The sequence below is a fragment of the Cyanistes caeruleus genome, chromosome 1 (genome assembly GCF_971803275.1).
Source record: "Cyanistes caeruleus chromosome 1, bCyaCae1.hap1.1, whole genome shotgun sequence".
NCBI lineage: Eukaryota > Metazoa > Chordata > Aves > Passeriformes > Paridae > Cyanistes > Cyanistes caeruleus.
Genome location: NC_141701.1, coordinates 15189871 through 15204312, shown reverse-complemented (window position 1 = coordinate 15204312; position 14442 = coordinate 15189871). Strand labels below are relative to the sequence as shown.

The following is a 14442-nucleotide window of genomic DNA, read 5'->3' as shown; positions in this document are numbered from 1 at the left end:
ATGTATCATATGACATTTAAGCAATATCACCCTCAGTAATGGAGAGAGACTGAACAAATTGATCATTCAAACCAGAATGACAATCCTTGCTGCACATATTCCTTCATCTTACAAAGTTTGGAAGGCTTCAGCTGTGTTTCTGATGGATGAATACATTGCTACTCTTCCTTGTTTATTTTACTGACACTCTAATGCCTTTTAATATCATTGTAAAATGGATCTGGCCATTTTTCCTCACATATAAATGTTTGCTTTAATTGAATAAGACATTAACTTTTCCTTTATTAAGGAGCCTTTTGCTTTTCTCTCAGTAAGGAGCCTTTTGCAGAGCTGTTGTTTTTAGAGACATCCTCCACAGTTCTGCACTGTTCACTACTGCTCAGCATATGACAAGTTGCGTCAACAGCAATCTGTTCTGTCAATAAAAGATCAAAAATAAAACACAAGCCCAACTTTGTATAAACCTCCTTCCAGTAGTGAAGTTGACAGGAAAAGCTTCTGAACAAGTCCCTCTGGACTAGTCTAAAGAGCAGCACCACCAGCTCCTGAGCAGCACCAAGGCTTTAAGACCCCGTGCAGCTGAAGGGCAGGGGCATGAGAAAGTTGAATTTGGGACCATACCTCACACCTGAGCAACTCAAACATAAGTGGAATGTTCAGATCACAGAATTTAAAGCATCATTCCAACTGCAGACAAAGCTTTCCAGAAGAATTCATGGAAAAGTAAATATAATGACAGAAGGCATGGGTTTTAGAGCAGCATGCTGGTTTTGCTTAAAAATCAACAAGCTGTGGGCAAAATCTGAAGAAAATTAAAAGGCAGCATAAAATTCAAGGGAAGAAATGCACATGAATGGAAAATCATGAGGGACGTATCTCTCACCCCAGGGCTGTCAAGCCGGATGAGAAGCAGTTCTACAAAGAGCAATTCAATTCCTCCTGCTGCACACACTGCACATATTTTGACTGGGATATTATTTGCATCACCAGCTCCTAACGACATCTAACAGAGCACTCAGAGTCCTTTGGCTGCCAGGCGAGAGCCATTAAATAGTGCTTGCTTCTTAAAGATGCCTCAGATTGTCACCAGTGATTTGTTGTATCAGATTTGTCAGAAGGCAAAAACTTGAGCAATATAGACCAACAAGATGAATGCATGGGCTCAGAAATTTGCAAAGTGTAAAGAGCATAAACATAAAGATGTCAAATGCTCTTTACAAGCATTATTGGCTGCCAATGCCAATCCCATCGAGCATTTTTGCTAGCACCAAAGAGGACATCTGCAACCTCACTCAGACCTTCTCTACTCTGCCCCTTTGTGCACGTTTACACCTGCATAAACACTACCCATCCTTACATGGCAGTTCCTTATACCCACACTGGTCAGCTCTGCACACATGTCCAGACTTTGACAGGAAACTCAGGAGTAGAATTATGCCTCCTAAATGTTTAAATATTTGGGAAAACATCATGCAGAGCTGAAAAGGAAAAAAGGACATGATAACCTGTGTAGAAGTGGGGGACAACCCTGTGTTTCCTCCATGTGGGCAGTCAGCAGCAGAATGCTTTAGTTTAGATGGAGTCTGGTCCAACTTTGAGAACACCAAACATGTAAACAGTGATGTCACACTTGACATCAGTGATGTCAAGGCATGGCCACACCAAGTATGTTCAGATTACAGAAAAGCTCTCCCATTTAGTTTCATTTTCCTTAAATATTAATGTTAAGGACTAGATTCTGACAACAATTGTGGCAGTTAACAGTATCTAAAGAATTATTTAGTTTTTTAGTTAAACCTATAGATGGTCCAAAGTTTAGCACCTTTTCCTAGGGCCTGTCCTGAGGCCAGTTCAACCAGACACATTTCAGACTGTTAGAAATGCTGAGATTGACCTGTTCCACTTTGCTTTGAGACCGAGTGGGAGCATTCATTGCTGTGACTACCTCAAATGACCAAAGTACAGACTTTCTGACCCTTTATGCAATACCAAGTCACATCTACCTCACCCTTCACCAGCAAAGCCTTTTTTTCTACACACAACAAAGGCACTGGGAGAGGGGCACAGCCCCTCTAAGTGCCAGTCATAGCACTGGGATGTGAGCTAGTGCTGTAGTTAAGGGAGATGGAGCTTCACATCCACCTGGGCTCAAATCATCAGTATAATTAGACATTTCACAAGTAGCAGTGGAACAGAGACAGTAAATCACAGCAAAATCTCACCAGCTATACTGGTAAAGATCCTAATTATTAAACAACTAGAAGAAATGCTGTTCTTCTCCAGCATCAAAACCAAGTTAATTGTCCCCTTTTTTGTCCTTTCAGATGTCACTTTTGAAAGACTTGCACATCTATCTTGGAGAGCCTGTAAGATTCACACCAATTAGAGCTGGATACCATAGTAACACTTTCTCTTACAAGGATTACAGTTCTGCAGAAATAAAAAAAAACAATTACAAGCCAGTTATCCCAACACAAACCTTCAGTTAGAAGCTGGACAGAAGAGACAACAGCTTGATGCAGCCTGTGAGTGTAACTAGCAACCACAGGGCAGTTTTTCCCTTGTGTGCCATTTGGTCACCTGTGTGTGTTACCTGTGGATGTGTAATGGAGAGAGAACCATGGGGCAGAGGCTATGCCTGCCTCTGCAATGGCTTGCTGACCAAAAAGAAGTTCTAACTTTTTTATATGCATTTCTTAAAGACACTATGTCACTACATACTCATCAGTATACAGAAAAGCCTTTCAGACAAGCAAGCATAAAAAACAGGTAGTGCCACAATAATCAGAAACAGAAAAGACGTATCTCATGGTGAATGAGCTGCCAGCTCACTTACATTATGTAAAGAACAAGTAAAAACGAAGTACTAGAAATACAGAGATTGTGGGTAAAGTCCACACTGATTCCAGTGTGAAGATATAGCTCCATCCCTATTAATCTCTAATCTCCACAGATGTCGACTCTCTTTTATTGACCAATACCTTCAAGTGACTCCACCTCTCTTGCTTCCCAGAGAAGCTTCCTCTGATTATTTCCACCATGACAGAAGACCAAAGTGTAATTCAAAACAGAACACTTAAATCATCTCCCAAATCTACTTACACCCCACCTACTTTTTGTATCTTATTTCCCTGACACAGGTCTATGTCTTTAGAAGCCACAAATCTCTACTGAAGTCTTCCTTATTTCTTAATGGACTTTAATTGACATTTAGCACATTCAATCTGGCTAAATTAAATCCAGTGAGCTTGTTAAACTTCAGCACAGAATATTACTGCCTTCTTTCTCCATTTACATCCTCAATCTCAAAGAACTAATTCAAAACACACAGGTTGTTTTTAACCTGTTCCAAGTATTTGTTTTGCTAACTTTGCAGACCTCCTAGTATGTATAATGTTACTGCTTCTTCCTTCCATACACAGGAAGCTAGAGTCAGTCTTCTAGTCCCAGTTATGCAGAAGATCGTTTTTTCTCTCTCAAATGTCTCAGCTTAATTATCTGCTCTGTTCTCTGGCAGTTATTTCGGTACTACAGAAAAAAAAGAAAATTTAAAGCAGTTTGATCATTTTTTGTACAGGAAATGAAACTCAAATCATGCGGCACTATAGCAGGATACTTCAGTGATCTTTGACTTCAGAGTTCACTGTATGAAAACTAACACAAAAAAAGGTGCCTAAGGTTTCCAAAGCAAAAGATCAGCTTGGCAATTTGACAGATATATGAGGGCCGAACAAAATTTGCATGCATATCTACATAAATATTGCAATCACTATGGTTTAGACTGGAAGTAAGTACTTAGTCTAAACCCTAGGTTTCACACACTTAGGACTTTTCACAATATTCACCTTAGAGGCTGACATATTCCATGCTAGGTCCATATTTAGAGGATGTTATTTTAAAAGACCAAACCACACTCCTGCAGCCATTTTAGGCTCCCGGAATTCAAGACACAGACATGCAAGAGGAAAAAGACAAAATCACAACAGTAACATGTGTGAGTTGCCATGAACTAAATCTAAAACTTTCTTGTTAAAAGGATAAGTAGACCAAGTTCAGGAATAAAGACTCATCCACACGACAAAGCTCCTGCAGAGAGTGTTGCTGCTCTTTTGCACCACACTGGCTGCTCCGGCCATGTCTGCGTTTTCTGTCATGAACAATTCAGTAGCATCACTGGATTGCACAGAATTGCTTAGGCTGAAAAAGACCTTTAAGATCTCTTAAATCCAACCATTAACTGGTTTTCATTCCAGTTCTTGATTCCAGATTCTGATTTCAACCCAGTTGGTGGCAGCAAGGGGAAATGGGAACACAGCAAAATATGGTGGGGATCAGTCTCCACATCCCATTGGTTTTGTATGTTCTGAATGTGAAGTCTAAGAAACATCTGTGATACAAAAGGACCACTGCACCTGACCATCCAAACAGATTAAAGTAAAAATGAGCAACTGCCCCAAGTGTCTAGAGCATTGCAGTTGTAACTTCTCAACCAAAACTGGGAAATCTTAAATTTCTTCTCCAAGTTGGTTATACTGAATATTTGTAATATTTGTTTTTATTTCCAACTCCAAGTTAAATAAAACTTGTATTATTTGCTATGACTAAACATGAGTAACTGCCAAACATTTATAAAACCTGAGTGACCACAGAAAATTCCAGTTCAATAGGGCCAACAAGCAAGAAAATACTAAAATATCATTAAAATGTGCCTTTATTTTTCTATTATAAGAGAATTCTACATAAACCAAGCTGATCTGTTTTACAAGACTTTTCTCCCAATATAATAAATTTTCAAGATGATCATGAACAGCGTAAAGCTGTAAATAACTCTTCTTGTTGAGGGCTACAGCAAAGTTTCTTCAGTTGTTGTAATCCTGGAGAGCCTGAGCCATGAAAAGCTTGCCCAGGTTCTGTGCATTGAACTCCTTAATATTCTGGCAGTAGGTATTAATTTGACCTGTCAAAAGGAAAGAGTAAACCCTTGTCAGTTTTGAAATTCAAGACACCCCAGAACATAATTTTTCAAAAGCCTAATTTGTGTTAGGATTTATAGAGAAGCCACTAACTCTGCTCAACTACTCTACACTTCGGAATTTTACATTTTCAGGATGTCCAAATATATTTGGGAAGAAGAAGAAACTAAATTAGAAGAACAGGTAAACTGGTATGCTCAAAAAACCCCTTAATTTTTCCAGCAATACTACATACAATTTCTGAAAATACATATGACAGTAAAAAGAATAAGCAATTATTCCTGCTGAACTGAAAGCTCAATGACATTAATTCTTCAATTGAGCTACTCTAAAAATTCTACAAGACTGAATTTCAGTTCTGTTCTTATGAATATTTCTCTACTAAAATATTTGTAAGAAATATTTTTCAGCAGCACACTGGAAATTGTACCATTCCTCTCTGACATGCTGCTAGCCTTTTTTTCTATCTAACATTTCAATTTATTTGCTATTTCAAAAGTCATCAGGGTATGAAGATTTGTCAGTGCTTTACAAATCAAACGTGCCCATCAAAACATTTTTATACTCTTACAGCTACAAGTTATTTCCCTTGTTAGCTAGGAATAGCAAAACATGAAGCCAGTTTAATCAAAATTAAGGCTGTTTAGAAGGCAAATAAACTCTTGATTTAATGCTCTACTTGAAAAGTTTTTAAATGCCTCAGAGACAAAGAGCTAAGTCTTATTCTTTATCCACAAACTTTACTTCATCTAAGTTGAAGTGGATGCTTTCAATTCTTCCCCCGACCATGGTAAAAGAACAAAGTGCTTTGGCTGAAAACTGTCTTTTCCTTTAAGTATAATAGTTTTCAATTCCTTCTCTCCTAAGGGGTGATTCATCCTAAGCTTTCACTTTCACAAATACACTCTCCCGTTGCATTTATAAGCTCTGCTAGAGCTGAATATTAAAATACTTTAACGCAGCTAGGATTCAGTAACTGCTAAAAACTATTAAAACAATAGGGTTTTCTAAAAGCCTCTGTAAAAAGTAGTAAGTCAAGAACATTATTTCTCCTAAATAAAGCACTTATCAGTGTGAAGCTATTAAATATTAAAATAATCTCTTGGTCACTTCAAAATTCAGGTAATTCAAATCCACTTTTTTTTTTCATGTCAAAGCAATTTTTGATGTACAGTACATTACTAGGATTTTTAATTTTCTCTCAGTACAAAACATGGTGATAGCTATCTGATAGAAAAAGCCTGCTACAGTTAAACAATTTGCTTTCTCGTGACATTTTCCAAACTTATTTTACCTAGCAGGGCACCAAGGTTGTCTGCTCTCTGTTGACACTGTGAGGTCCCAGGTGTTTTTACCCTCCCACGAGGCACAGGACAGGCACTGACAGTGGCTATACCAGCAGCCCACCCGTGAACTGAAGAAACTGGGGGGTGGTATCTCTACCTATCTAAGCCTTGTTCCCATTTTTATTTTGCTTTGCCTGGCAGTGCAAGAATATGGAGATAGTTTCCCTAAATCTCTGGCCATATAAAACAAAGAAATTATCCCCACTCTATTTGAAATTAAAACTGTCTCAGCTGCTTCAACAACCAGTTCAAACCTAAAAACGTTATCAGTAACTTGGGGCTGCTGTCAACTGTTCTGAATCAGAAATTCCAGTCCAAATAGCTTATTCCTGAGTCCTGTCTGTCCAGCTCCTGATCTTCTGGAGCTGAGGGAGGGGCTGGGGCATGAGTGAAGGGAGCAGTTACACCCACTGATACAGAAACCCTCCCCCATGGAGCATTTCTCCATCTCTCCATTAAAATCTCAAATTTAAAATATCAAGGATAGGTTTTGGAATGCTACCAAGCCAAAATATCACATCATAATGGCAAAGGTAATGAAAACTTAAAATGTTTTCGAAGGATACAACTGTACTTTTTCCCAAGCAGACATTCTTACGTTAAAAGGAAAGTCAAAAACACTGCTAAACATTACCTGCAATAAGGAGTGACTCCATTCTTGGAGGTGGTTGTGGTGGTTTAAAAAGTTTATTGATGTCCTCCTCAGGGAGAGGGGGCTCTCCTCGGCTTTGACGCTGTATATTTTCTTGCTGACGTCTTTGCTGATACTGAAAATAAAAAAACAGAATCAAAATTCAGATGTTTCCAACAAACCAGCAAGTATGTTTTAAAAACTACATTATTTAATGCAATTTGGGTTACTACAAACAATATAATACAACTCCCAGTTTAGTTCAATTCACTGGAAACAATGCATTCCCCATCCCACACACTGGCAACTTAAATAAGTGAGATAATGGAAAATCATACAGTACTGAGGTAGTGGGGCTACCTTCTAAAATTTTTCAGAGATAAATACTGTATCTGATGGAAAGAATAGAGCATGGTTGATAAAGAGCTCCAGTGCCCCACACAATAGAGAAAAGCAAGGTTGGAATATGTAGGTATGAGAAGCCACCACCCTCAGATAGTTGCACAAACCAGAAATTCACCCATTTTATGCAAGCTAAAGGTCAAAACAATATTAATGTGAAAGGGGAAGAGAACTTAATCAAATAAGGTATTTTAAGCCAAAAAATATTAACTCTTAACTGAGAACAAAGTGGTGGCTGAAACCAAGCACAGTGGTTCATTTCTCCATTAATATGTTAGAACAGCAGCTTGTAAAAGTTTTTCTGCTATATGTTTAAAAAATCCCATTTGTTTTCCATACTGCTCTTTGCCACACAGATTACTCAAATTTAAAAAAAAATAAGACAAACACTTCTGCAGCTATCAGATAAATATTTGTTCTTGAGATGCTCATAAATTCAGAAACCATGTGAGATTTCATACTGTATGTGGCAGTGAGGATTTAGCAATAAAGTATGTCTTCAAAGCCCTCCTATTCAACAGAACAAAAAAGTCTTTAAAATGAGGAGACAAAGAGTACAGAGTGTTTTCTCTCACTTAAATGTATCTGTGATCCAATGAGTCTGAAAACAGTTCTTACTTGGTGGCACAATCTAATGAAGTAATTTTTTTCCAGTAGTAGTGACAAATACATGTTTTTGGACAATGTTAAAAATAAAATCTGAAATGCCCATATTTGTATGTGAATTGCACGTAGTTTCTTCTTTCTTTGCATTACCCCATTCGCTTCTCAGCAGTCTGCCTATTATTCTTTATTGAAATGGCTTGCTCTTAATCACAATTGCTCCATTTTCGAAATGAAGTTACGACCACTAAGTATGCTGCAATGAGCCACTACTAAAGCAGCTATAGTTAGTAAAGAAATTAAGTGAGACACCATGGAACCTACTTTGCTCTGCTTTTCAAAATAAATAGATACCCTTGTTGTTAACAAAAACCTTTGAAGCAGATGCCATCTTTCTATTCCAATTAGGCAATAAAGGAAAAAAGAAAATTCTGAAGATAACATGCATGAAGCTTCTATGTCCTTGGGAATTCTACAGCCAGGACAGACCATTGATTCCCTAAAATGTTCCCTTTTCCAAGCTACACTTTACATATGTGAAAAAAAATGCAATTTTGATTTTGAAACAGTCAGTGATGAAGCCTTTTACCTGAACAACAGGTGCTTTTTTCCATAATCACTTTGTGTGGCAATACCTGCAACATTTTTTCTTAAAAGTGACCTGGCCCATTTTTCAGATGGCCAATACTGAATCTTATCTCTGTCTGCTAGATAAAAGAGTTCAAATTTATTTTTCATGCTGGTTTCTCTTGAGTAAGTAAGCGATTTATTAACTTATCACATTATGTGAATTCTGTTCACCAAATTCTTCTCTCCAGGCTTTCAAATAGTTCTCACAGTGCTTTTTTCCAATTTACCACCATCCTCCTACAGTCAGATGAAGCATTGCTTTATCTGTGCAGGAAGAGCAAAGAAAGTAATACTGCCTCCAAATACCAGAATAGTTAAGGCTGGACGAGACCTCTGGAGGTCACCTTGTCCCACCCTTCTGCCGAAGCAGGGTCACCTAGTGCTGCTTGTCATATTCAAGATTCTCTAATTAAATGGATTTTAATTCTAATTCTCTAATGCTTTGGATTTTAAAGAGGCCATTTGGCACCAGGAATTGAAAGTCAGCATCACCCAATCAGCATCACTATTTATTGATACTAAGCATGACTAAAATATCCTTTCCAATTAGAGAACAGTCCAACTTGTTCACAGTCCACTGGACTGTTTCTTTATTTCTAAATGCATGACTACATGTGATGGTACTAAGACATGGTTTGGAACAAAACTTGTAGTTTCACCTCTTTAATTTACTCTATCTCTTATTCCTGTGTCCATGGTGTATTTATAAATTATTTTGGTTTATCATAAATCACTAATTAATATGTAAAATAGCAAAGAAAGCTAAATCCATACCACATATCACTGAGCTCATTTGGTAATTGCCCACTGACTAACCCATTTCATAAATCTTCTCATATTGGATTTGTGTGGCAAGACTTTGGTAGCAGAGGGGCTAAAGGGGTGGATTCTGTGAAAAGCTGCAAGAAGCTGCCCTCAAGTCCAATATGGCCAACAGCAGCAGGCTCAGAGACCAACCCACCACTGGCCAAAGCCAAGCCCAACAGTGGAAGTGGCAGCACCTCTGGGATAAAACGTTTCAGATGGGGGGTGAAAAAGGGAAAAAATGCCAGCCAAGAGAGAGGAATGAGAGTATGTGAGAGAAACAGCCCTGCAGACACCAAGGTCAGTGAGGAGGAAGATTTCCCTGCAGCCTGTGGTGCAGAACATGGTGAGGGCAGCTGTGCCCCTGCAGCCCACAGAGCAGGGGAGGAATGTGAAGGGACCTATGTGTGAGGAGGAAGGAACAGCACAGATGTATGATGAACTGACCACAGCCCCTATTCCCTGTCCCCCTGCACTACTGAGGGGAAATAGGAGATTACATTGGGACTGAAGTTGAAATCAAAAAGTAGGGATGGGTAAAGGGATGGTTGTTTCAAGATTTGGGTTCATTTCTCATCACTCTACTCTGATGTGATTGGTAATAAACTAATTGTCCTATGTCAAGCCTGTTTTGCTTGAGATGGTAATTGGTGAGTGATCCTGGCTTTGGATCAACCCATGAGACTTTCACATTTTTTTCTCCCACACCCAGCTGCAGAGAAGAGTGATAAACTGGCTTTCTGGGGCATTTGGCACCCAGCCAAGGTCAACCTACCACACTGTTTAATTTTGTATTTTTGAAAGATCTTGCTTAGATCCCAATTCATCTGTCTTGGATAACATAACCCAACAAAAAAAAAAAAAAAAAAAAAAAAAAAAAAAAGTTTTTGGAAAAAGAAACTTTTGGGGGGAAAAAAAAGTTTGTGGGGAAAAAAGTGCTCATCTAGCTTTCTCCATGTTACCCACCTGATGCTTCTGCTGCTGCTGCTTGCTTACATTCCTCAGGTAGGTATTGTATTTAACAATGTCTTGGCTCATCTCATCCACTCTGTCCATCAGCAGCTGCAGACTCTTCCCAAGGTGATTACTGAAAGAGGGAAAACATTCATGAAAGATTAAATTTACTACTAAAAACAAAGATTTAAAATTAAAAACTCATTCTGTCTCTTGAACTGTATTTCTGCACTAATGGCACCATTTGCAAATTTTTAAGTTCCTCAATACCTTTGTACATATATCTATTTGATGATATTTTACACGGCGTCTTCTCCTCTGGCATCTTTGCCTCACTGCAAACATCAAGTGTTTTGGTCTTTCCAGGAACCTCACAGTAATGAAAAAACAATGGCTTGCATTAATTTACAATTATTAGAGATGCTGGTCATACATCTAAAAGAAAAGGTCTGATGCTTTTGTGACATGAAACTCAAGCAACATTCCAGGAGATGTGCTCAAAGTGTTTGGCTTCAAATTATTTTTTAGAATTCACTACCTGAATTTGGTTCTTCACAAATTTTTAATTATTCCTTTTATAAATATTATTCTGAATAAGCATAGTTAAATATTCTTCAGATCTCCATCTCATTAACTAGTCTATCAAACCATGCCTGGAAGTTCAGCAGACATGGTTTGATCCTGGTTTGTTGAGAGGGAGTGCTGCATCCTGTCCAGCCAGCTCCACATTCCATACCATAGGCAACATGGAAGCAGCAGGCTGGGCGCGTCCAGTTCCAGTTATGCGATCTACTGCCTTGGCCAGACAAATGCAGTCTGTTAAACAACTTTTATTGTTACCATTTTTAGCAATGGATTCAGTATTTTTCAGGAATGTTCAACTTAAGGTATACCTTCCAAGTCAAAGTTTTGGAAGTTTTTAGGTCAGTGCTCATGGAGACATCCTCCTAAATTGTGTTTACAGAATAGAGCAGTGAAAGAAGGACACTTTCTGCTCTCTCTTGATCCCTTTGATCAGAAGCTGGTTTGTTGGCTCTGTTGTCCTACTTGGCTGAAGACCAACAAAATCTCTTCCTCAACTGAAGTCCACTAATATTCATGAGAGTTTCTTTCCACTTAAAAGTTTGTTACACTTCAATGTTAGAATCACATCCTTCAATGACTGTTTCACCATGTTATCAGAGATTCTCCTTTCACAATGCTTTCCTATCATCCTACAGCCTATGGACTGGAGAAACAGGCAAAAAGTCAAAAGGGAGCCACGCATGTAACACTATGCACATTCCTCTCTAAGTGTAAATTATTCCCCAAATCCATAGAACTCATAGCTGGAGACAGAAGCTGGTCATGCACTTAGGAATACCTGCAGTGAACAGAGCTGGAGGCACCCTTATCTCTGAGTGCAAGAACAGCTGTTTCTCTCACTGAGCTGCTTGCTGAACAAAGGTCTGCATCAGGAACTTCAGACCACAATTTATTTACAAGCCAGAGTGTTAAATCTCAGTTGCGTAAAGAGGCAGATGGTGAGGATTTCAGCTCCACAGCAGCAAGAAAGGCGCCACTATTATAATTATTTTTAAATTTCTTGGGTTTTTTTTTGGTTGAACATTTCAAGCACATGATATTTAAAACTATGGAATATTGCCATGGCCAGGGGCATACATGTTTTCAGTTTTTTATAGAGTTTATATTATATGGAGTTAGTGCTAGAACTGGATATTATCAGAAATGCCTGTGTAGGTATACACTAATAGCTTTGTAAGGTATGTGCACAACAGAAAGAAATAATTATTTTACAGATAGTGTCCATGTGAAATATAGCTGGTTACAAAGAACAATTTTATGTGAATCTCTTTGGGACCAGCTTAGTACAACAGAGTACAGAAACAGAGAGTTATTGTCAGAAGTTGCAGTAACACAGTGTTTGCTCTCATTGCCAGGGCAACAAAAAACAGATAACTTAAACAGATGTGAACTGAGACATGAAGTGATAAGTATGCTGCAAATACAGGACCAGGCTTTTCCTCACTTCTCATATGGCTGATACCCTTTTTCACTCCACCTCTTTAAAAGATAGACAAACAGGAAGCAGTTAATAAAAATGTGTATGTATGATCTCTAAGCAAGTTTTATTCAGCTGAAGTTTATTCTGCTGATACTTAGAAACTTAATTATTGCTCCAGCCCATAACGCTCATCATACACTTAATTTTCCCAAACGGTGCTTTAGACACCTCCATATGTTGTGCACTCCCTACAGGAGATCTCCAAGACCACACTGCCACGTACCTAAATGCCCACTATGCATCAATACACCTAAAAAAAATATTTTTTTTTTTTTTAAATATATGTATATATTTTAAAAAGTGGTGCCAGTAAATGCTGCTTGCATCCTTACCTACACTCACTTCCCTACAGGGCTCTGTGACTGTCAAGTGTAGACAATGTGGAGCTCAGCACTTGCCTTTGTTGTTCTGAGGGGATCAGTAATAAAGAAACTGCAATTTCAATGGCTGCATTTCAGTCAGCAGATTCAGCAAAAGAGACAATTAAATTGAGTTTAAATTCAAATTAGCGACTAATGCAGACCAACAGAAACAGATCTATAAAGCAAAACAGCTGGTGCTGAGAAACCAATAGCCATGCTACATGTGTTTGGGGGGGATTCTTATCACTACTGACATGGTCCAGTGATCTGAAAGTGGCTGAGCCACAGTAATTATCCTCCCAAAGCCTCTTCTCAGTTTAGTTTCATCTGAAACAAATCAGGTCTGAGATCACACCATGGTGATGATCTGAGAGCACCCTTGAATTGAGCTGGAAGACAGCACCACATTAAGATAGCATCAGGAGACCACCACTCCTCTAGTACAGTGAATCTTCATGTAAGAAAACTATCAGCTTTCCTGCTAAGCATCACAAAGCCCCCCTCTCACATGGGGACTGTGTTCTTTTTTGTGAAGAAATATAGTTAATAAAAGAGGGGGAAAAAATTAAAAATCAGAAAAAGTACCTGCTATGTGGATTCTTACACATCTAATTAAGAACAATGTGAGAGCACTCCTTCACCACAGCTGTTACCAGAATCATGGACCAGTAAGGAGTGACCCATAGAACTTTTGGAAAATTATCATTTGAGACTTGTTTGTGTAGCTTAGGTAGCATAATCAAAAAAGCCCCAAAATGACGAACACATACAAACTGCCAAAGGAAAACTGTCAAAGCCTCTTTACCTCATAAAACACACTAGAAACTGTAGTCTGGAAAGCAGTTTCTAAGCTGTGCATTTTTTCTGTAACAGCCTTACATGTGATGGGGTATAATTGTTTACCCACAAGGGCAGGTATAAGGGCAGGCAATTGCCAGATGGTTTAATTCTGATTCCTTGTTTAAAAATTATCAAATACAAGGGTCAATTAATTCTGAGGTTTCTGAGAAGTAGAAACTTGTGAGTAGAATAGCCTAATCTGCAGATAACACTGATGGTCTTTCCTGTCTTGTTCTTCGTGCTGGAGAGCCTGCCTTTGGCAGTGATGCACTCCAGCATCCACAGAAGGAGAAAGCAACAACTATACCTTAACTGAACTCACAGCTCACTCACTGCACAAGGACATCCTCGTAGGGTACAGATATGGCTATGAGACCTGAATGCAAACCTTCCTCTTCGAAAGGAAGTGTTCATACCACCAGAGCTTCCCTTTGCAGATTTATTTTAAGGAGAGCAAAGGTCCAGTTCACTGTTGCCATCAAAGGCAGTTTAAGAGGTTCCAGAAGCAGTATCTCTCTGCCTCTCTCTCTCTGCCCAAAGGTTACAGCACTCTGAGCTGTATGGATTCAGCTGTTTGCGTGGGCACACTTCAAACACTTTCAGTGAAACAGTCTACTGTAAATGCAAAAACACCCCCTGTTGGGGATTCCATATTTTTTATTTTTTTTTTTATTTTTTTGGGGAGGCAAAGGCTGGAAGGGAGGAGTGGGAGTCTGACTTCTTCCATCAGACTATTCCACAAAAGCTATTTGTACAGCCATGTTCTAAAACAGATGAGGAAATAAAAATCTTTGAGGGTAGGAGGGATGTAGAGACGAAATGAGGGTAGTGG

The 14442-nt window shown here is 38.7% G+C and overlaps 1 protein-coding gene across 1 annotated transcript in view; it reads right to left on the bottom strand.

Moving 5' to 3' along the window:
- Window positions 1-4693: 4693 nt before the first annotated feature.
- EIF3H (eukaryotic translation initiation factor 3 subunit H) overlaps window positions 4694-14442 on the bottom strand; it is a 90644-nt gene continuing 80895 nt past the window's right edge. Inside the window, exons 6-8 of the mRNA XM_086879928.1 lie at window positions 10356-10476; window positions 6954-7086; window positions 4694-4957 (exon numbers count right to left, since the gene is read on the bottom strand). Coding sequence (XP_086736054.1) covers window positions 4860-4957; window positions 6954-7086; window positions 10356-10476 — 352 coding nt within the window. The 3' untranslated portion in view covers window positions 4694-4859. The remainder of the gene's footprint in view (window positions 4958-6953; window positions 7087-10355; window positions 10477-14442) is intronic.